This window comes from Chiloscyllium punctatum, chromosome 35 (assembly GCF_047496795.1).
Source record: "Chiloscyllium punctatum isolate Juve2018m chromosome 35, sChiPun1.3, whole genome shotgun sequence".
NCBI lineage: Eukaryota > Metazoa > Chordata > Chondrichthyes > Orectolobiformes > Hemiscylliidae > Chiloscyllium > Chiloscyllium punctatum.
The window spans coordinates 21,691,810-21,714,178 of NC_092773.1; the positions used below are offsets into that span (position 1 = coordinate 21,691,810).

General features: G+C 47.4%; 1 protein-coding gene across 1 annotated transcript in view; it reads right to left on the bottom strand.

The window, feature by feature from the left end:
- Positions 1–1,114: 1,114 nt before the first annotated feature.
- The window catches only part of LOC140459562 (myoferlin-like), a 124,347-nt gene continuing 103,092 nt past the window's right edge, over positions 1,115–22,369 (bottom strand). The window contains exons 45-53 of the mRNA XM_072553808.1: positions 21,765–21,904; positions 17,330–17,418; positions 16,135–16,230; positions 14,585–14,726; positions 12,738–12,837; positions 8,759–8,952; positions 7,303–7,412; positions 4,081–4,228; positions 1,115–1,758 (exon numbers count right to left, since the gene is read on the bottom strand). Coding sequence (XP_072409909.1) covers positions 1,702–1,758; positions 4,081–4,228; positions 7,303–7,412; positions 8,759–8,952; positions 12,738–12,837; positions 14,585–14,726; positions 16,135–16,230; positions 17,330–17,418; positions 21,765–21,904 — 1,076 coding nt within the window. The 3' untranslated portion in view covers positions 1,115–1,701. The remainder of the gene's footprint in view (positions 1,759–4,080; positions 4,229–7,302; positions 7,413–8,758; positions 8,953–12,737; positions 12,838–14,584; positions 14,727–16,134; positions 16,231–17,329; positions 17,419–21,764; positions 21,905–22,369) is intronic.

The following is a 22,369-nucleotide window of genomic DNA, read 5'->3' on the forward strand; positions in this document are numbered from 1 at the left end:
AATGAAACGACAGTTCCCCCATCAAACACTCCCAGGGCAGGGACAGCACGGGGTTAGTTACAGAGTAAAGCTTCCTCTACACTGTTTTCCCCCCCCCCCATCAAACACTCACAGGACAGGGACAGCACGGGGTTAGATACAGAGTAAAGCTGTCTCTACACTGTCCCTCATCAAACACTCCTAGGACAGGGACAGCACGGGGTTAGATACAGAGTGCAGCTCCCTGAAAACCATCCCCATCAAACACTCCCAGGCCAGGGACAGCACGGGGTTAGTAACACAGTAAAGCTCCCTCTGCTCTTTTAAACTGAGAGTGGTATTTTCTTTTCAAAACAGAAAGGAAATCTTCCTCGATTCTGTCTCTACCAAACAGTCTGAGGAGATGAACAGCCCAGGGTTAGATCCAGAGTTAAAATACTAGCCGGTCTGTCTGATTTCATTCTTTTCTTTAGACCTTGTGGTAATTTGGTACAACTGATTGGCTGGTGAACCATATGCATTTTTACAGTCTTGGTTACGTGGTTGACAAAGACCAGCTTTTAAATCCAAACTTCTTTTTTACTGAGTTCAAACATCATCCTTAGCCATAGTGCCATTTGAACCCGTATCCCCAGTGCCTTAGTGTGGAGTTCCATGTTACTCGTCCAGTGACACTAACACCACACCATACCACCCTCTCTCGGGTAATAACTCCTGGGAGTGTCAAAACCACAAAAATACATCTTGAGATTTGCACAAATGCCTTAAGATTTTGAACTGGGATTACAACTTTGACATCCAACCTCCCCCTCCCCCACCACAGCTCACCCCTCTCGTCACATCTCGAGAAGACAATTAAAGGACCCCTTACCTCTTCTTTGAACTTCAGACGTCTCTCAGAAGCCATTCCTCAATCCCCGAACTCCTCAATCAAACTGCCGCCGTGTGGTACCCATTATAGATTCCAAGTATGAACCGTCCAAACTGCTGAATTAGGATGCAGCCTGTAACTTGCTCGAGGGTGTCCATTACTCTACAACAACATGCTTCTCAACCCTTTAATCAGCTTCCAGTCTCTCCCTGTAATCTCTCCGTCCCCCCCGCCCCCCCAGTGAGAAACAAATTGTCCGTTAAATAACAGCATCTTTGCATTTTATTTACAGTGGGCTGATACATATTTAACAAGTAAAAAATATTTTTTGTATATGTCATCGCGACAAATTCTTTGGAAAAAGAAACAAAGGTCCCCTTTTAAAAACAGTTTTTTTTGGGAAAAAAACATGCAAGTAAACGGGAAACTCTCAGATGGGCTGCAAGTGGAAATCCGACAATGACAAGTTTCCAAAGCCCTGATTCCTCAAAGCCTTCCAGACAGCGTTCAATTTTGGGTTCATCGACGCGAGTCCGGCATGGAACACAAAGGAGGCTTTTTCTTTCTTGAGTTCGGGCGAGCCTTCTCCGGAATGTTCCACCCACAAACGCGGGATTCTGTTTTACCCCCTCTTGAGGCCTGCATCTCTGGCACACGCATGCACGCGCACATATACACACACACATAAAGGCAGGCACGTGGCCAGCTACTGTCAACGCCAAAGTAAGCCGCAGCGTGGAACGAGCTTCTCCCTTTCTGTTCCCGCCGTGCCGAGCAACCCCCCACCCCACCCTCGACCACGAGGCTGGATGCCTTCCGACTCCAGATGGCCTCTCTCTCTCTCTCTCTCCTCACTTTTTCTTCCTGTGGTATCTGGTGGACTGCAACAAAAAGTTTGCTAGAGCATTCTGTTAAAAAAACAAATTCGAGGAAAGAACACATAGTATCCAAGATAGACACCGCCCTCCCCCTCAAAACAAACCACAACATCATGGTAGGTGGTGGCTCTGTCACCAGGCAAGTGTGGGGGGGGGGGGGTGGGGGTGACTGCCAAATGGGTAACCCAATGGCCAGAAGTGCAATGACAGTTCTCCCCTCACCCCCCGCCCCAAGTCCTCAGCGTTTTCTCTCCCCTCAGCTCTGAGGGGCAGTCTGAGGAACCTGGTGCAGGAGCCTTGTTTGGAAGGATGAGGGGCCATCTTCTGGAAACTTCTGAGGGGGCTTGACCGAACGGGGTGCTGAGACGCCGCTGCCCTTCGTTGGGAGGGAACCTTGAGGCATGGTTGCAAAGTCAGGCGTCCCAAAACAGGGAGGTGGTGGTCTTGGCCCTTTCGAGGAAGGTGGTCAGTGTTTGTCGTCCACTTCCACGTGGAGGTCAGTTCAGTGCTGAAGTTTGACAGAACACTGATCAATGAAGGAGGTTATGTTACAGTTGGGGGTGATAAGCAGTAAAATGGCCACAATCAGATCAACCATCCCCCGATCTGATGGCAGAGCAGGATTGATGAACCGAGCTGCCTCCACCTGCTCCTATTTCTTAGGATGGTTGGGTGAGAGTCTGGATATTGATGCGGGAAGATGAGACATCTGATCTTCCCTCATGAGGATTCCTCACGGGAGCAGTTTGCACGGCCATCTCCTTTCTCCTCCACCACTTCCCTAACATTGGCATGGGACATCCATACCATCTCCCTGGCGTTACACTGGCTGAGAATGAGCTGACGCAGCACAGGGTGTGCATTTGCACAGAGTGTAAGGTGTCAGCAGCAAATATAGGGAACATAAACTAAGACCAAGCAACCATTTTAACAGTATGCCATTCAATACCAGGCCATTGGTGTCGATTCACTGGGGCCAGAGCAACTTTAGACATTTCAGTTTAAACTCGTGCCTGGTCATTGCATATCTGAGCTTACTGATAACAGAACAATACAAGACAAAACCCTAAATGCAGCAAGTACTATCCCCAGAAAGAGTGTTCAGCCTCCAGTACCACAGACAGACATTTGGGAGAGAAATATAGGACCTTTAAGAAGAAAAATCAATTTGACAACTAAATTTCCCCCGTGCCCGCAGATGATCCATCGATCGCTTCACTTTTACCAATTTAAATATTGAAGCTTCTACCTAGAAGCGTGTCAGGGCAGGTACAGCACGGGATTAGATACAGAGTAAAGCTCCCTCTATACTGTTCCCCCATCAAACACTCCCAGGGCAGGGACAGCACGGGGTTAGATACAGAGTAAAGCTCCCTCTATACTGTTCCCCCATCAAACACTCCCAGGGCAGGGACAGCACGGGGTTAGATACAGAGTAAAGCTCTCTCTACACTGTCCCCCATCAAACACTCCCAGGGCTGGGACAGCACGGGGTTAGATACAGAGTAAAGCTCTCTCTACACTGTTCCCCCATCAAACACTCCCAGGGCTGGGACAGCACGGGATTAGATACAGAGTAAAGCTCCCTCTACACTGTTCCCCCATCAAACACTCCCAGGACAGGGACAGCATGGGGTTAGATACAGAGTAAAGCTCTCTCTATACTGTCCCCCATCAAACACTCCCAAGACAGGGACAGCATGGGGTTAGATACAGAGTAAAGCTCCCTCTACACTGTCCCCCATCCAAGACTCCCCAGGACAGGAACAGCACGGGGTTAGATACAGAGTAAAGCTCTCTCTACACTGTCACCATCTAACACTCCCAGGACAGGGACAGCACGGGGTTAGCCTCTATGCTACCATTAAACACCCTCAAGATTGGGACAGAATGGGGTTAGATATAGAGTGAAACTTCCTCTACACTGTTCCCCATCAAACACTCCCAGGATGGGGTTAGATATACCGTAAACCTCCATCTACACTGTCCCCCATCAAACACTCCCAGGACAGAGTAAAGCTCTCTGTACACTGTCTTTTGGAGCTGAGATTCGTGCAGTGTAGCATGGTGTGAGCTTGCAAAGGCAGCAGGGGCTGGTTGACATTAGCTGGTGCTCATATACAGGTACGCTACCATTTGAGCCCTTTCTCCAGTATTCACTGCAGCTGAGAAACCTGCGTATCTGTGGAAACAAGCAGGTCCAGTTCGGTCCCAGGGACACAGCGCTCCCCATTCCACAGCGGCAGTCACGTCTGCCTCTCCGGTGTGATGAGGTGCCGAAAAACTGTGGGGTGGCTCAGCACAGGAGTCTCAGTGTGGCTCTGTGTGTTGCAGCCCTTTTGAAATACTTACGGGAATCGCGTGCAGGAGAGCTACGAGGAAGATTACTGGTATCACCAGGAGCAACGTGCAGATAAGCCACCACTTGTACTTGCGCCAGACAATGTGCCTCATCGCCTTCAAGGGAGAACGGAACCACAGGAAGGAGGTATCTGGCCGGCTGCAATCATATAAAGAAAAGGCTTAAATACTGTAAAACGGGCCCCATGGAAGAAGGTCTCTGTTGGCTGTCAGATCACACATCACCAATATCCAAGGTCGGATACACTGATCTTTTCCTTCATCCTGTCTTGGGAGAGGGGCATATGACGCCCATTCCAAATTGCCCCTCTCTGAATGCTTCAGAGTGCTGTTCGGAGTCAACAGCGTTGCAGAGGGTTCAGAGTCACCTCCAAGCAGACTGGGTAAGGACAGCAGTGGGCGGCACAGTGGTTAGCACTGCTGCCTCACAGCGCCAGAGACCCGGGTTCAATTCCCGCCTCAGGCGACTAACTGTGTGGATTTTGCACATTCTCCCCCGTGTCTGCGTGGGTTTCCTCCGGGTGCTCCGGTTTCCTCCCACAGTCCAAAGATGTGCAAGTTAGGGTGGATTGGCCATGCTAAATTACCCATAGCGTTAGGTGCAGGGGTAAATGTAGGGGAATGGGTCTGGGTGGGTGCACTTCGGTGGACTTGTGGACTTGTTGGGCCGAAGGGCCTGTTTCCACACTGTAAGTAATCAAAGAAATCTAATCTAATCTAAGAAATTTAATCTAAGATTTCCTTCCCTAAAGGGCACAGAGTCATAGAGCTGTACAGCATGGAAACAGACCCTGGGGTCCAATCCCTCCATGCCAATCACATATCCCAACCTAAGCTAGTCCCATTTGCCAGCACTTGGCTCACATCCCTCCAATCCCTTCCTATTCACGTACCCATCCAGATACCTTTTAAATGTAATTGTGCCAGCCTCCACCACTTCCTGTGCCAGCTCATTCAATACACGCACCACCATCTGCGTGAAATAGTTGCTCCTCAGGTCCCTTTTAAATATTTCTCCTCTCACCTTAACCCAGTCTAGAGCAGTACAGCACAGGAAAGGGCCCTTCAGCCCACGGTGAATCTCAATCTCTCCTCACAAGCCAACACTCCAGAATCAACCAGGTGAACTTCCTCTGCCCTCCTGCAGTTCAAATCCCATCACAGCAGAAAGTGGAACCTAAACTCAGTTAGTGAAAATCTGGAGATGATCTCATCGATGGCAAGTGCACTTGAGAGAAGGAAATCTCCCACCCTCACTTGGTCTGGCCTGCACAGAAACAGACCCTTCGGTCCAACCTGTCCATGCCGACCAGATATCCCAACCCAATCTAGTCCCACCTGCCAGCACCCGGCCCGTATCCCTCCAAACCCTTCTTATTCATAAAACCATCCAAATGCCTCTTAAATGTTGCAATTGTACCAGCCTCCACCACATCCTCTGGCAGCTCATTCCATACACGTACCACCCTCTGTGTGAAAAAGTTACCCCTTAGGTCTCTTTTATATCTTTCCCCCTCTCACCCTGAACCTATATCCCTGTAGTTCTGGACTCCCCCACCCCAGGGAAAAGACTTTGTCTATGTATCCTATCCATGACTCCAGACCTCCAGCAGCATGTTTGGTTCTTAACTGCCCTCCGAAATGGCCAAGCAAGTTACTCAGTCCAAGGGCAGTGAGGGGTGGGAACCGAATGCTAGCCGATCCAGCGATTAAAAATTAACACACGGCATGTGTGTCACGCGTATAACAGTCTGGGTAGTGGTGGATGTTTCCAGTGATCTCAGGGCTGCTCAAGTCTCTCAGTGACGACACACAACACTCAGTCACTTTTCTCCTTGGCTCATGGCAGGTTGAGGCAAAGGCTCACTCAAAGTGCTTGACATTATCAAAGGGTTTCTTTGGTCACACACCCACAAATTCGGGTCCCTCTGTCCCGTGATGTCATGCAAATCAGTTCAGAAGTTGGCAGCTCGCCCTCACACGGTGTGGAGAACTAAGGTTGTGTTGCTCGAGTTTCAGTCCCGGGCCTCAAAGACTTTGTGAATTCAAACCCTATTGCATCTCATTGACAAATACAGAGTAGCCAGATTCGCACAATCATAGAGCAGTGTGGAAGCAGGCTCATTGAACAACTGAGTCCATACTGACCCTCTGAAGAGCATCCCACTCAGACCCAACCCCCTTCCCAATATCTCCGCAACCTTGCATTTCCCATGGCTAAACCACCTAGCCTGCACGTCCCTGGACACAATGGACAACTGAGCATGGCCAATCCACCTAATCTGCACAGCTCTGGACTGTGGGAGGAAACCCACGCAGACACGGGGAGCACGTGCAAACTCCACACAGACAATCGCCAAGGCTGGAATCGAACCTAGTTCCTTGGTGCTGAGGCAGCAGTGCTAACCACTGAGCCACTGTGCCATCCCTCAGAATATAGCACTGGGCTAGAAGATACAACTTCCCCACTTCCTGCTGTGAATCCTGTTGAACTTTGAACTGGTTCTCTTGAGTGCCTCTGGAGCTACTGTGACCAGCAGAACTATGGAGGGGAAGGAGAAGGGTGGCAGTGGTGCCCAGTTCACTTGTTTCACTTCCCACCTCACGGAACGTTATATTTTAAGGGTGCAAATCTTACACTGAGACACCAGAAAATAATCCAACAGCCTTAATTCAGCAGGTAACACAGAAAGCTTTGTATTTCTCAAGGAGAAACCAGGACAATTGCCAAACTTCAAAGATAGCGACAATTTATACCACGTTGGAAAAGGGTGCTGATTGGTTGCTAAATCATCTCCTATTGGTCAAGATATTGCCATGGAGGGTACACCAGGGAATTACCATCCTCTGCTTATTTGTTTAATTCAAAAACGGCATAATGCCTGGTCATGTTCCTTTTGGCTGCAGAGGAGAGGTCCCTCAGAATAAATAATCACAGGCTTCTGGCAAATACAAGCGAGCCACATTACAAGCTGGACTGATAATCTTCATTATGTTGTTAAAGTGATTAGCACACTTGGGATTGTCCAGCCAGTTCTGTCCAATCTTGGAATCACACGTAACATTACGTATTATGTTCTAAATTCAGTTGGCATCTGTGCCATATATTCTGTGTTAGCCAATTGAGATTACTGGCACAGTGCAAGCCTTGGGGATGTAATTTCTATGTCAGTTAGGGGGATTGTTTTGGTGACTCTAGTGTTATAGACATACTTTGGAGGTTCCAGTCTGGGATTCATATTAGGCTCATCTCTTCCCTTCCCGGCTGGCCGCTCTTCAGCTTCACGTTCCGTCAGCAATTCCAGGGTCAATTCCAGTTTTCCCTAAACACACCAAATAAGGAATGAAACATAGAAATGAGACATCAGCTGGTGTCGGGAGTTTAAGAGCTTAATGTATGGGCAGTGCAAGGTGAGGAAGATGTGGGCAAGGGAACAGGAAGGCTGAGGGTGGGGGGAGGGGGCGCAGGAGACAGACAGAGAAGAGACAGAGACAAAGAGAGAGGGCTAAGGGTGAGAAATGTAGTGATGGGACACAGAGAGAACAGGCAACATGAAAAACAGTCAAGGAGGGCACGGATTCTGAACAATGTGTGAGTGAGTGAGTGAGAGTGAGAGAGAGCGAGAGAGAGCGAGAGAGAGACTGATGGACAGAGAAAAGGAGGAGGGAAAGAGCCAGATACCTGGAGACAGAAAGATGGATAAAGAAGCAGAGAGAACTGCAGGAGAGAAACAGAGTGAGAAAGAACGAGATGGAGAAAGAGAGAGGGAAAGAGAGAGGAAAAGAGAGTGAGAGAGAGATGCAGGCAGTGGCAGAGACAGGCAGAGGGAAGGAGAAGAAAGAGAGAGACTGAGTATCAATTGTGACTGCTGTAACCTCACATTTATTACAATATGTAAGAAAGACAAGTTTGCACATTATACACAGCCTTTCTGTAAGAGCAGGAGGAGACCAAATGTACTGTTACTCCCCTCAGCGAGATTCCTTGTCCTCCCATAACCACTGAGGTCAAGACATGGCTCATTCTGACCACGCTGTGTCTAAACCCTAAACTCATTCTGTCATGAAGTCAGAGTGTTAAATCCTCCACTCCTGCATTCTCTTTCACTTCCTCTCATTGCCTCGTGAAGAGATTGAACAGGAGTGAACTGAACTCCATGGGGATCGGTCAGTGGAGGAGATTCCAGGACTTTAATCAACTCTTCCCCAGAGAGTGGAGTTTAACCCACGTCAGATCAGCCTTGATGAGAATTGAGGGGCCAAATGATCTACTTCTACTGCGAACGAGCTCAAGTAATGAAAACAACAAATGTTGGAGATCATTAATTCCTGGATTTTGATTTTGCTTGGGAACTTTTCAGGCGTCCCTTCATCTCATCTGACCATGTACCAGAACGCGACTTGGGCACAAGGTAATAAATCGTGAGGAAAGGTTGCCTGCCCGAGACTTGAGTACAGAAGATTAAGGGATGGTGAAGGTGGGGGGAAGTTTAAGATGATTGAAGGATCGATTAAGGAAACAGGTTGGGAAGTGTGAAGGGGTGGGTAAAGAGTCAGGGAAAAGGCAGAAGAGGGGATATTCAGGAATCTGGAGACATCTCGGAACAGAGGGAAGGCCTTTTGTCATGACAGACGCAGGAATGCTCAGCGAAAGAATATTTGCTCTTACTGTCAAATAAGGTTTGCCCTCTTCATGTGTGACGCACGGCCACCAGCCTTTAATACTCTTCTGCTTGAAGAGGGAAATCATCTTCTGCAAGCTGTCAGACGAGGAGTCCTCCAGCTTAAAGAACTTCTCCAATGTGCAGTTATCCGCCCACTTTGTCGGGCACCGGAAGGCGTTCAGATTAATCTCAAGGTAGCCTGCCAAGGAGAGAGAGAGAGAAAAACCCAAGGGTCAACACAGAGCTGGGCACTCAGGGAGCAATCAGTCAGCCTGAGAAAAGGGTGAGAGAGTCCCAAACTGTTCACCGCAACTCATCAAACATCAGTAAACAGTGCGGTGCCAGGGTGTGCCGGACAGGGGAATGACAGCAAGGATCATTGCCGTGAATGATAAAATTCCACCCCCAGGTAGAGTGTGGAAGTGAATTCAAGCCAGGATTCCCACTCGCTAATCAGCACGGTCTGATGAGTCCAAGAATGTGCAAGTGTGCTGCCTAGCACTGTGGGTACAGCCAGCTGGTGGTGACGCATTCAAGTGGCACATGTTGACATACATGCCTGTTCAATTCTGTGCCTGACTGAAGGTCGCTGTGAGTGTAAAGCGGGCAAAAAGAGAGATGCCTTTTCCCTCCTGCTCCCAAAACAAGTCTGTCAATGTAACACAGCAACTGACACACACATGCAAAGCAAGGTTCAAGTACACACACACATGCAAAGCAAGGTTCAGGTACACGCACATACACACCAAGGTTCAGGTATACACACGCACACACAGACTCTCTCTCTCTCTCCACCCATCCTCCCCCCAAACCCCTCTCTAAAGTGACCCGGGTGTTTGATTCCCCGATGTGGCAGTGGATTGCAAATGGGCTGAAGGTGGGGTTGGCTGCTCCATGTCTAATTCTCAACCCCAGAGTATGTGCAAACAAACAATTAGGATTAGTCTCAGTGACACCACCAACCTTCTCTGAATACTACACTCCTCTGCCCTCATCTGACACCAGCTGGTTAATGCAACAGGACAAATCCAAAACTGAAAAACTAACAAGTCTAGAACAAAACACATAGTCACCCAAAACAGGTTTTATTTTAATCAATGGAGTGGCGACAGTCATTGACCCTCTCCCTCTCTGAGTTCTCACCACGAGCAACCTCCTTTACACACACTTTCTTTCTTAAATTCAGGGCACAATGATTTCCCATGTATCAGGTTTAAGGTCCCTTCTAGGTGGTAACCCAAGTCGCTTAACCACTAATGTACAAGTGCTCCCTAGTCTGCAACATAAGAACTTAAATGATATGATCTAACTCAACTCGACTGACCTGCACCATCCCTCAGCCTCCTTAAGAATTAGAATTAGAATGAGAATCCCTACAGTATACAAACAGGCCCTTCGGTCCAACAAGTCCACCCCAACCCTCCAAAGAATAACCCACCCACACCCATTCCCCCCTACCCTGTATTTACCCTTGACTAATGCACCTAGCCTACACATCCCTGGACACTACAGGACAATTTAGCCAATTCACCTAACTTGCATATCTTTGAATTGTGAGAGGAAACCGGAGCACCCAGAGGAAACCCACACAGACACAGGGAGAATGCGCAAACTCCACACCGACAGTGGAGTTCGTATCCAATTTATCAAGTTGTCTTGAATGACACGTGAACAGGAAAGGACTGGGGGGGGATACAGGCCAGAAGCAGGCAGGTGGGACTAGTTTAGTTTGGTTTGAGATTATGTTTGGCAATGGACTGCTTGGACAGAAAAGTCTGTTTCCGTGTTGTATGACAGAGTCTCCAATGCCGTCTGGGGCAGAGAATTCCAAAGGAGTAGCCATGGACACCCCCATGGGCCCCAGCTATACCAGCCTCTTCATGGGATATGTGGGACAGTCCATCTTCCACAGCTACACTGGCACCACCTTTCCCTCCGCTACATCGATGATTGTATTGGCGCTACCTCATGCTCCCACGAGGAGATTGAACAGTTCATCCACTTTACTAACACCTTCCATCCCGACCTCAAATTCACCTGGACCGTCTCAGACTCCTCCCTCCCCTTCCTAGACCTCTCCATTTCTATCTCGGACGACCGACTCAACACGGACGTTTATTATAAACCGACTGACTCCCACAGCTACCTAGATTACACCTCCTCCTACCCTGCCCCCTGTAAAAACGCCATCCCATATTCCCAATTCCTTCGTCTCCGCCGCATCTGCTCCCAGGAGGACCAATTCCAATACCGAACAACCCAAATGGCCTCCTTCTTCAAAGACCGCAATTTCCCCTCCAACGTGGTCGATGATGCTCTCCACCCCATCTCCTCCACTTCCCGCACCTCTGCCCTTGAACCCCGCCCCTCCAATCGCCACCAGGACAGAACCCCATTGGTCCTCACCTTCCACCCAACCACCCTCCGGATACATTGTATCATCCTCCGTCATTTCCGCCACCTCCAGACAGACCCCACCACCAGGGATATATTTCCCTCCCCTCCCCTATCAGCATTCAGGAGAGACCACTCCCTCCGCGACTCCCTCGTCAGGTCCACACCCCCCACCAACCCAACCTCCACTCCCGGCACCTTCCCCTGCAACTGCAAGAAGTGCAAATCTTGCACCCACACCTCCCCCCTCACTTCCCTCCAAGGCCCCAAAGGATCCTTCCATATCCATCGCAAATTCACCTGCACCTCCACACACATCATTTACTGTATCTGCTGCACCCGATGTGGTCTCCTCTACATTGGGGAGACAGGCCGCCTACTTGCGGAACGTTTCAGAGAACACCTCTGGGACACCCGCACCAACCAACCCAACCGTCCCATGGCCGAATACTTTAACTCCCCCTCCCACTCCACCAAGGACATGCAGGTCCTTGGCCTCCTCCATCACCAGTCCCTGACCACACGACGCCTGGAGGAAGAGCGCCTCATCTTCCGCCTAGGAACCCTCCAACCACAAGGGATGAATGTAGATTTCTCCAGTTTCCTCATTTCCCCTCCCCCCACCTTATCTCAGTCCCAACCCTCGGATTCAGCATCACCTTCTTGACCTGCAATCTTCTTCCCGACCTCTCCGCCCCCACCCTCTCTCCGGCCTCTCACTCTCACCCTCACCCTCACCACCTATCGCATTCCTATCGTATTCCCAACGCCCCTCCCCCAAATTCCCTCTCCCCTACCTTTTATCTCAGCCCGCTTGGCACACCAGCCTCATTCCTGAAGAAAGGCTTAAGCCTGAAACGTCGACTCTCCTGCTCCTCGGATGCTGCCTGGCCTGCTGTGTTTTCCCAGCAACACACTTTTCAATTCCAAAGATTCACCACCCTCAGAGCGACGAAATTCCCCTCAGTCTTGAATAGGTGAACTCTCATACTATGCTTAAGTGTATTATGACGTTGTAAGTGTCCCATCAGCAAGTCTCTGAGAAGACATTTTCCCTGTTACTGACCTGAGCCTAAGTGCCCTATAGTTATAGTTCTCGCTCCTGTGTTTTTCTTGAATAAATCCATTCTCGAATTTAGGGCTTCTCAAAAATTTCTTTCATTCAAAGTGAGTGTTGCCGGTGAGACCCGAAGTTTTTGGCAGTCTCTAATTGCCCTTGAACTGAGCGGCTCGTCCAGCCAAGTCAAAGGGCAATTAAATGCCAACCACATCGCTCTGGGGAATGGAGTCACATGTCAGTGAGGCTGGATAAGGACAGCAGACCTCCTTCCTACAAGGACAGTAGTGAACCAGGTGAGGTGTTCAAAGCGTGTTTTGCAGAGGCTACCTAGCGACTGCAGTTTCTGGAAACGAAAGCCATACACAGAGTGTCCCAGAGGCTGCGCAGTCAAGTAGCTGAAAGGGAGAGTTCCCAGCTACTATGGCAGGGTTTGAAGCCGTGTCCCCAGAACAGATTATTCGTGCCCCAGGTTGTTACTTGATATCCCCAGAAATTGTGTAAGATCAAACAGCAGAGTCTTTAAAGATTACCTAAGTAGTCATCAAAAGACACTTTATCGTTGTCCCACAGTTGGAGAATTAGCTTAGGAGGCATCTTCATCTCTGTCTCATCCAAGCTCCAAATATAGTTCTGAAAGAGGCAAAAAGACTCTCTAATGATTGCTCCTGGCTGAATCACTGAGAAAACAGAGCCCGCACGCAGTACAACTAACATAAAAGCGAAGTACTGGGGCTGCTGGAAATTTGAAACAAACACAGAAAGTGCTGGAGAAACCCAGCAGGTCTGGCAGCATCTGTGGACAGAGAGAAACAGAGTTAACGTTTCAAGTCTGTTATGACACCTCTTTAAGTTTTATGACTGGGAGAATTTGCACAGATTAAATCTCCAGCCGGCACTTGGACAGAATAGATGAAGAAATAAGATTGACAAACAATAACACTAACATTTATAGCAAACATGCTTTTTGACACACATTTGTGCTCTCTGCCTGCACTCAGAGAAATGGAAACTCTAACTTGCAAATTGCTTCAACTCAGTATCCCAATGAACCAACCACAGTGATAAGTGGTGGTAAGTGCCCAAGTGTTGATGAGGGAGAAAATCTGTAGCAATGATTAAAATAAGGAGAGCTAGTGGAATGAATTTACATTTGCTGGTGGGAAATGGAAGGATACAAGGAAACTGAACAAGTTCAAATGAGTGGGCAAGATTGCAGAAAGTGAAAAATAATGTGGAGCAATGTGGAATTATATATTTTTTAATACAGTCGTGGAATGTGGTTTCACTGGCTGGGCCCAGCAGTTATTCCCTGTCCCTAATTGCCCCCTTGAGAAGATGGGGGGAAGCTGCCTTCTTGAAACACTGCAGTCCGTGTGATATAGGGACCCCCACACAGTGTGGGTAGGGAAGAAGTTCAAGGATTTTGACCTAGTGACACTGAAGGAATGGTGATATATTTCGAAGTCAGGATGATGCGTGATTTGGAGATGAACTTGCAAGTAGGGATGGTGTTCCCATGTATCTACTGTCCTTATCCTTCTATATGGTGGTTTTTGTGAATTTGGAAGGTTGTGGATTTCAAGAGAAACTGGGTGAGTTGCTGCAGTGCATCTTGTAGATGGTACACACTGCTGCCACTCAGTGTTGGTACGGAGGGAGTGAATGTTTGTCAATGTTGTGCCAAACAAGACGGCTGCTTTGTCCTGGATGGTGCCCAGTCTCTTGAGTGTTGTTGGAGCTGCACCCATCAGGCAAGTGGGGACTTTACCATCATACTCTTGTGGATGGTATGCAGACTTTGAAGAGTAAGAAGGTGAGTTACCTGCAACCTCTGACCTGCTTTTGTAGCTACAATATGTATATAACTGGTTCAGTTCAGCCTCTGGTCAATGATAATCCCCAGGATTTCTGGAATCACAGGTGTTAAAAGGTCTTACTGCAATTGTATGAGTGGAAAGTGTTTGAATCATTGGGATTCCATACAATGAAGTGAATTAGGAAGGGGATGGATCCATTATTTCCTTCTAATTGTACACAATGAGAGTGGAAGATTTGATCCACAGGGATTGTATACAAGAGTGGGGATTCATTCATGAGATTTGTATACAATGGGAGTAAAGAATGGGGTTTGATGAATGGGCACAGTATACAATGGGAGTAAAGGGATAGGGTTTGATGCATTGGAATTGTATACAATGGGAGTAAAGAGATAAGATTTGATACATTGGGATTGTATACAATAGGAGTGAATGAGAAACGACATATTTCATTTTGATTGTACACAATGAGCTTCAAAGGGATGTCAGGTATACATTACACGATCCTTCCATTGCTGGAATAAATCATTCCCACCTTTCACTATAACTCAGCTCCTCACCTTCTTATTGATGACAAGGACTCGCTCCACTGTTAAATATTCAAACTGGAAAATAAACCTCCAGTTGAAGTTGCCCTCGCCATCTAGTGACCTGTAGTGCACGTCAGTATTCTGTTTCTGCTCCTCCAACCCAACCATCCAACTGGTGAAGGAACAAGAGGTTTGATTAATAGCCAAAAGATCTGAGGAAAAAAAATTCCCAAAGTCTTTTCTTTCTTCTGGGCCTTGGGTTGTTATTTTGCTTAACTGTGTTGGGGTGGTGGTTGCAGAGGGTGGAAGCCTCTAGTCGTGATGGTACGTCAGCTTTTATTGCCAGAGGGTACAAGAGCAAAGAATTCTTACATGGGCTTTGGTGATACCACACCTACATTATAGGGAACAGTATTGATCTACCGTAGGGGAAGCACAATAATCATGGGATTGATGCCGGGCATAATAAGGGTGTCCTATGAAAAAGGATTCATTGGGCTAGGCCTACACCCATCTGGAGTGTGGACAAATGAGACAAATCAGTTGAAATATATGAAATTCTGAGAGGACTTGACAGCAAAGAGCTGACAGACTGAGAAGTCAGTTCGTGGGTTTGGAAGTGGGGGGTGGGGGGGGTGTGGTGGTCAGACACTTACTCTGACGAGGAGAAATGTCTCCCTTCAGAAACTCAGAGACTTTTTAATCCCCTACTCCAGAGACTTGAACGAGATCAACAGATTTTCGGGAAGGGAATCAAGGGATCGGGCTGGAAGGAAACTTGGTGGCAGAGGATGAACAAAGGTCTTACTGAATGGCAGGACATGTTCAAGGGTTTACTTTTGAGGACTGTGGCAATACATCGCTCGATGTCTATATTCTAAAATAACTTGGGGGAGGTGGGAAAACTGAAGTGCAAAATTAGTGTAAGGAAAAGGAAACAAGAGTGCTGGGAGGATCGCCAGCAGGTTGGAGTGCAGCTGAGCAGAGTTGTTCTTCAGTGTGTGTGTGTGTGTGTGTGTGTGTGTGTGTGCATGAGTGTGAGAGTGTGTGTGTCAGTCTGTCTGATCCATTGCCAAGTCCATCAGCAACGGGCTCACTGGCCATTCTGCACCAGAGCACACGAAAAGCATCGAGGTGAATGGTCAATGAGCCTGTTCCTTGCAGTGCTGTAGGGAGAAACATCAGCCAGGAAAGCTCTCTGCTCAGCAGTTTAATCTCTGATTCAATGAATATTCACAGTGTTTTGCCTTCTCAATATTGCGCTGAACATGTCAAGTCCAGCTGATATAATTGCCGATAAAAAGAGATGTGCTGCCAAGGCTGTACCATTTTGCATTCATCAGGACACCACTGCAAGAAGAGCAAATCTCAAAGAGAACCACAATTTCCTGTATGAGAAAAGGAATGTTGATTAGTGGGAAAGCACCCTTCCTCGTGCTCCTTTGGAAATTTGGCATTCTTGCATTAGTCCTGAAAAGTGCAGGATGAAAAGCTTTGATAACATGCCTCTTTTACTTCACGAATACTCAAGTTCTGTATGACTGGCGAGGGAATTACACAAGGATCTATGATTTACTTACCCTTTAATATATATATCACTCATCCTTTCACCCATTAGATTGGTTTCCTGCAGAACTACGTCGCTCGTGTTCCAGATTATACAGCGCAGAACATACCTGAAGAATCCAGAAGAAAATTCAGAAATCAAGGCAGAACTGTAAACAGTCCCTGACTCAAGCCTTGCCCCTTTACCAGGCAGGTTTAGCGCAAGTTGCCATAGGGCCCACCCTCATTACAGAAAGGTTAAGGGTCACCACACCTCGGGTATGGGTGAAATTTGAGAAGGCACGAAGGAACTTTCATGGTGTGGGAATTGAACCAGAGCTCTGCATTCCAAACCAGCTGTCCAGACAATCAAGCTAGCCAATGGCCACCAGATAGGGTTCGTCAAGTACAGGATTTTCAGTGATCAAGTCTCCCATTGGCCTCATTGCGGCAACTCTGCTCTCCAGGAGCTGTACAGTGGAGCTATCTCGTGTTTAACTTGATCGCAGAATGAGGAGACCACTGGCTGGGCCAGCACTTTATTGTCCTTCCCTCTTTACACTGGAGACTGTGATGGTATGCTGCCATTTTGAACTGCTGGAGTCGGGGCTATAATTATGAGCCTCATCAGGGAAAGCAGAAAGAGAATTTCTACACGGTGTCTCATTGACCCACGACTTCAGCAATGGTTGGGATGAACCTTGCCCCAAGATGTGTGCCTTCATGGGTGAAAGGGTGAAAATTGATGAAACAATTAAAAGCCTTGCCTTTCATGGTGCAGATGTCCCATGATATTAGACAACCAATGAATCATTATGACACTGCAGACAATTCAATGAGGAAGACTGGATGATCAGGTTTGCTTGTGATTATCGATAAGAGATATGCACTGGGGATGGCTCTCCAGTTCCTACAAATAGTGAGATTTGTTTTACAGCCACTTGAGTGGGCATGGGGGCCTCAGTTAATATCTCGTCCAAAAAGATGGCACCGTTGACCAAGTGGCATTCTGCACCAGAATGTTTGTCCAATTGTGATGCTCACATTCTTGAACCTTAAACCTATAACCTCCTGACTCTGAGCAGAGTGCGGATCCAAGAGGTGATAAGAAAGCATCAGAAAATTAAAGCCATGGATGTACAGACTTTTGACCTCGTGTGTAGATGACCAGCGTTAGCAGTCACATGCAAACTCTCTCAGTTGTTATTACAAGCAATTAAGTTCACTCACCGGACAGGACCCCGAGGGGTGATGTTAAAGGGTGGACCAGGGAGACCCAACTTCTTCGGAAAGATGTCGATCCACATTTGCAGTTTCCCCTGTGCAAAGAACAAATGTTAGGATAACCAATGTTTTAAAAGAAAGAGAGACGTGTAATGATCGTCTTTTCGTCTCGCAATCATTAGGCCAGATGCAAGAATGCTCCATTTGAAAAGGGAGCAACAATATACACTGCACAAGAAAACAGTCAATTACTGCTTCACAAGTTGACTCCAATAGCTCAAGGCTTTGGCACAGAGAATGTACCAAGGCCCTACTATCCCCCAGTCTTTTATTTAATTCCAATTCCTGGACTTGTTCCTTTTCCCCATTTAAATAATATGATGTTCTTTCCTTCTCCCTTCCAAAATGACAGTGAATTATACATAGCTTCTAATGAGTGTAAATACTTGCAAGCTGAACTGATAATCTTCAATTGACAGTGTAATTCTTAGCATTCCCATGATTCTTCAACAAACTGATGTCAGTTGACAGAATCATTCTAAAGTTATACATTACATTCTGTAGTTTAAAAGCACATGCCAGTTGGGTCTGGACGGTACTCTGCTCACATGCCACTTCATAAGATTCCCTCAGTGCTAGGATGTACCTCTTCAGGATCTGACATCACAACGGCACTGAAATTTGTACTTTCCTCATTTACATGACATGCCATAAATCAAAGGAAACGGTGGGGGGGGTCAGCCATTCCATTCAGCCCCTTGAGCCTGTCCCACCATTCAACAGGATCACAACTGATCCGATATTCCCCATCACCCTTGATTCCCATACCGATCAAAAATCTATCAATCTTGGCCTTAAATATAAACAAGGGCTCTGTCTTCACAGCTTTCTGTGGCAAGGAGTTCCAAAGACTCCCAACCCTCTGAGAGAAGAAATTTCTCCTCGTCAGTCTTCAGTTGGTGCCCCTTTATTCGGAGTGTGCGCCCTCCGGTCCGAGACTCTCCTGTGAGGGGAAACATCCTCTCAGCATTTGTCCCTGAACACTGCTTTGAATTTAAATCAGTAGAGTCCCAACCTGTTTAGCCTTGGCTCTTGAGAACAATCCCTCATATCAGGGATCATCTCAGTGAACCTTCTCTGAACTGCCTCCAATGAAGTAATATCCTCCTTTAAACGAGAGGACCAAATGTGACCACAGTGCTCCGGATGTGGTCTCACCAGCACTTTGCCCGGTTGCAATAAGACTTCCCTATTCTCATACTCTGACCTCCTTCAATTAAGGGCCAACAATCCAACAACCCTTCCTGATCACCTGCTGTACCTGTGTGCAGCTTTCTGTGTTTCGTGCACAAGTCCTCGCAAATCCCTTTGCCTTACAGCTTTCTGCAGTCTTTGTCCATTTAAATAATACCCTGTTCTTTTGTTCTCCCTTCCAAAATGATCAACTTCACATTTTCCCACACTGCTAACTCCATTTGCTAACTTTTGGCCCACTCACGTAACCTATCAACATCTCGCTGTCAACTGTTGGTAACCCTCTTGCAACTAACATATATTAAGACACTATCTGGACAATGGCATGTCTAGGTGAACAACTGAGCTGAGCTGCAGATAGCAGCGTTGCACAGTCAACACACACGTGCACAGATAAAGAGTCTGGGATCTCACATGGAGAACTGCCACACTCAGGCTGTGAAGGTAATACGAGATCAGGCTGACCATCGAATTCATCTGGTACCCCCCACCCCCATCCCCGAACATTAGCTAATGAGGAAAGGTCAAGTGGTTTCAGCGGATGTTCACTGGAGCTTTGAAGAATGGGTGGTGATCTTATTGAAAGGCAAGATTCTGAGGGGGACCTAACAGGGCGTTTGCTCAGAGGAGGTTTCACTCTGTGAGAGAGTCTGTAGTGTAGGGACACAGTTTATAAATGAGAGGCTATGAAGATCAGGAGGATTTCTTTCTCTCAGAGGGTCATGAGTCTGTGGAATTCTCCTCCCTAGAGAGCAGTGGAGGCTGGGTCATTGAATATATTCAAGATGTGGAGGTATTGGTGTTGGACTGGAGTGGATGAAGTTAAAAATCACACAACACCAGGTTGTAGTCCTACAGGTTTATTTGGAAGTACAAGCTTTCCGAGTGCTTGCTACCTAACAAAGGAGCAGCGCTCTGAAAGCTTGTATTTCCAAATAAACCTGCTGGGCCTATAACCTGGTGTCGAATATATTCAAGGCTAACTTAGACAGAGTTTTGACTGACAGGAGTCCAGGGTTCTGAGGCACAGTCAGGAAACTCCAGTTCAGGTCATACCAGAAACACCATGGCTGGACTGAACGCTGCAACAAATCCAATGGGCCGAATGGCCTATTGCTCCCCATACTTGTGCTCTTCTTGCGTCATGTGTCACAGGACTTGACAAACCATACAGGCACATCCAGGAAGAGTCAACATCTTCAGAAGAGGTGGTGCTGGTTTGGGGGAAAATACAGTGGCTGACTTTAACACCAGCTTCAGCCATGTGGAGGGGAAGGAATGGTGACAAGCTCAATAGTTGTGAATGTGAGGAACCGGTGGACAGCTCTGACTGTTCGAGGATTCACAAAGTTTCACACCACAGGTCAAGATCCAAGGGAGTGAGCAATGGTGAAAGATTGTTTTTTGGGGACACAATTCATGGTGTACATTGAATTAAGCTAAGCACTCGACCTGATGATAAGCACAAACATAGACCGGTTCAACCCAAGAAACCAGTTTTGACTTTACTTACAATTTCCAACGGTCTACAGGACATGTAACCAAACTAGCCCTTGCTGGCATTTCTACTCCACATAGATCTTCTCCAAGTTTTCTGTCTCTTTCGCCTTCATGTAATTATCCAACTCCCCCTACAATGCAAATCTGCTATTTCCCTTAGCTACACTGTGTGTGAGAGAGAGTTCCACATTCTCACTAATCTCTTGGAGTTCAGGTTCACGGTTCTTTGAAAGTGGAGTCACAGGTAGACAGGAGGCTTTTGGCACACTGGCCTTCATCAGTCAGGGCATTGAGTATAGAAGTTGGGAAGTTATGTTGCAGTTATACAGGACGTTGGTGAGGCCGCACTTGGAGGATTGTGTTCAGTGTTGGTCAGGTTGCTACAGAAAGGATGTTACTAAACTGTTAAGAGTGCAGAAGAAATTTACAAGCATGTTGCCTGGACTTAAGGGTCTGAGTTATAGGGAGAGGTTGGAGCAGCTAGGACTCTTTTGTTTACAGCATAGGAGACTGAGAGCGGGGGGGAGGGTGGATCTTACAAAGGTGTCTCAGAGCATGAGAGGCATGGATAGGGTGAGTTCACTGAGTCTTTTTCCCAGTGTTGGAGAATCGAGGACTAAAGGGCATCAGTTTAAGGTTCGAGGGGAGAGAATAAAAGTGAAACTCAGGGGCAACTTTTTTACACAAATGGTGGTACGCATATGGAACGAGCTGCCAGTGGAAGTGGTTTAAGCGGGTACAATAACATTTAAAAGGCATTTGGACAAATACACGGATAGGAACGGTTTAGAAGGATGTGGGCCAAGTGCAAGGAAATGGGGTTAGCGTGGACGGGTGTCTTAGTCGGCATGGACCAGATTAGGCTGAAGGACCTGTCTCCGCACTATAGGACTCCATGATTCTCAATAAGGTTCTGCTGAATTCTAGAGTAGATTTGGAATTGTAATTCAGAATTGGAAGACAATCTCCACGTTCACCCTGCATAATTTTTAAGATTGTGACAGCTCAGCCTTCTCTCTTCTCCAACAAAGGATCACAGCCTATTCAGTTCTTACAGTCTCTCAACTCTGCTATAATCTGGTTGTTGGTTGGCTCGCTGAGCTGGAAGGTTCATTTCCAGATGTTTCATCACCCTACAACTCTTTGGGTTGGTGATTTCATTGCCTAAAATGATGCCATTTCCCATGGTGAAGTCATTTCCTGTTCTTTTTCTCAGGGGGTTGTAGATGGAGTCTAACTCGATGTGTTTGTTGATAAAGTTCCGGGTGGAACCAAAGAAACCTGAACATACAAACAGAAAGCAGGAATCATCAGCAGTGCTTCGCCCAGAGGCCCACTGAAGATGTTACCTAGTATGGTGATGAAATGTCTCGAAAATGAACCTTCCAGCTCAGTGAGCAAACCTACATCCAGAACCTCAACCTGAGCTACAAATCTTCTTAAAACTCACTCTGCTATCATTGTTATAATTTTTCCCTAGTATCTCTATGTCCTGTTTTTGTGCAATATGGAGACCAGGACAGTGCATGGTACTCAAGAGTTCCCTAATCGAGAGTGTGTACAAGTTTAACGTTACCTGGGATTGGAGTTGTGGCTCGCCAAGGCCGTGCCACCTGGGGCTTCTGAGGCAGAATGGGCAATTCAGAACCAAAGGCTGGCTGCTGCATACCCAGTGGATAGCTCCTACCTGCTCAATTCCTGGTTGAGTGCTGTTGAACAAAGTCCGGGTTTCCACGTGTTCTGGCACCAGGTTTTGCAGTCGCAGAATGTGGAGAGCGAGTCGTTCTTCTGGGGGACCAGGGAAGTTGTAAGGCAGCTTCCTCGGCTCTGCAAGGTGAGAGACAAAAGGAGGACGGGTGGGCATTTAGGAGGGAGACACAGTGGAAAAATACCGTCTGAAACAGTTTGTGTGTATGCAGTGTACCCACTCTCATAAAACATCCCAATCTGCTGCACTATACTTGACAACCAGTCATACCGAGGAGGTACAGTATCGACTTGCAGGCAAAGAGACAGTGAGCTTTAGGAAGGCAGCCTCAAGCCTAGGAGGGTGAATTTCCAAGTGGTTCTCAATGTCCTAACACTACTGATTGTGCCAGTTATTTTCACACACCCCTCCCCCTCCCCTCCACCAAAACCAGCAAGCAAGGAAAATCTTGCTACGTGGATCTGATGAGGTAGACCACTGCCTGGAAGCAGAGGTGGTCTCGTGGCACAGTGGGTAGTGTCCCTAGCTCTGAGCCAGACGCTCCCAGGTTTGTGTCCTGCCCCAGGTTGAGGTTGTATCTCAAT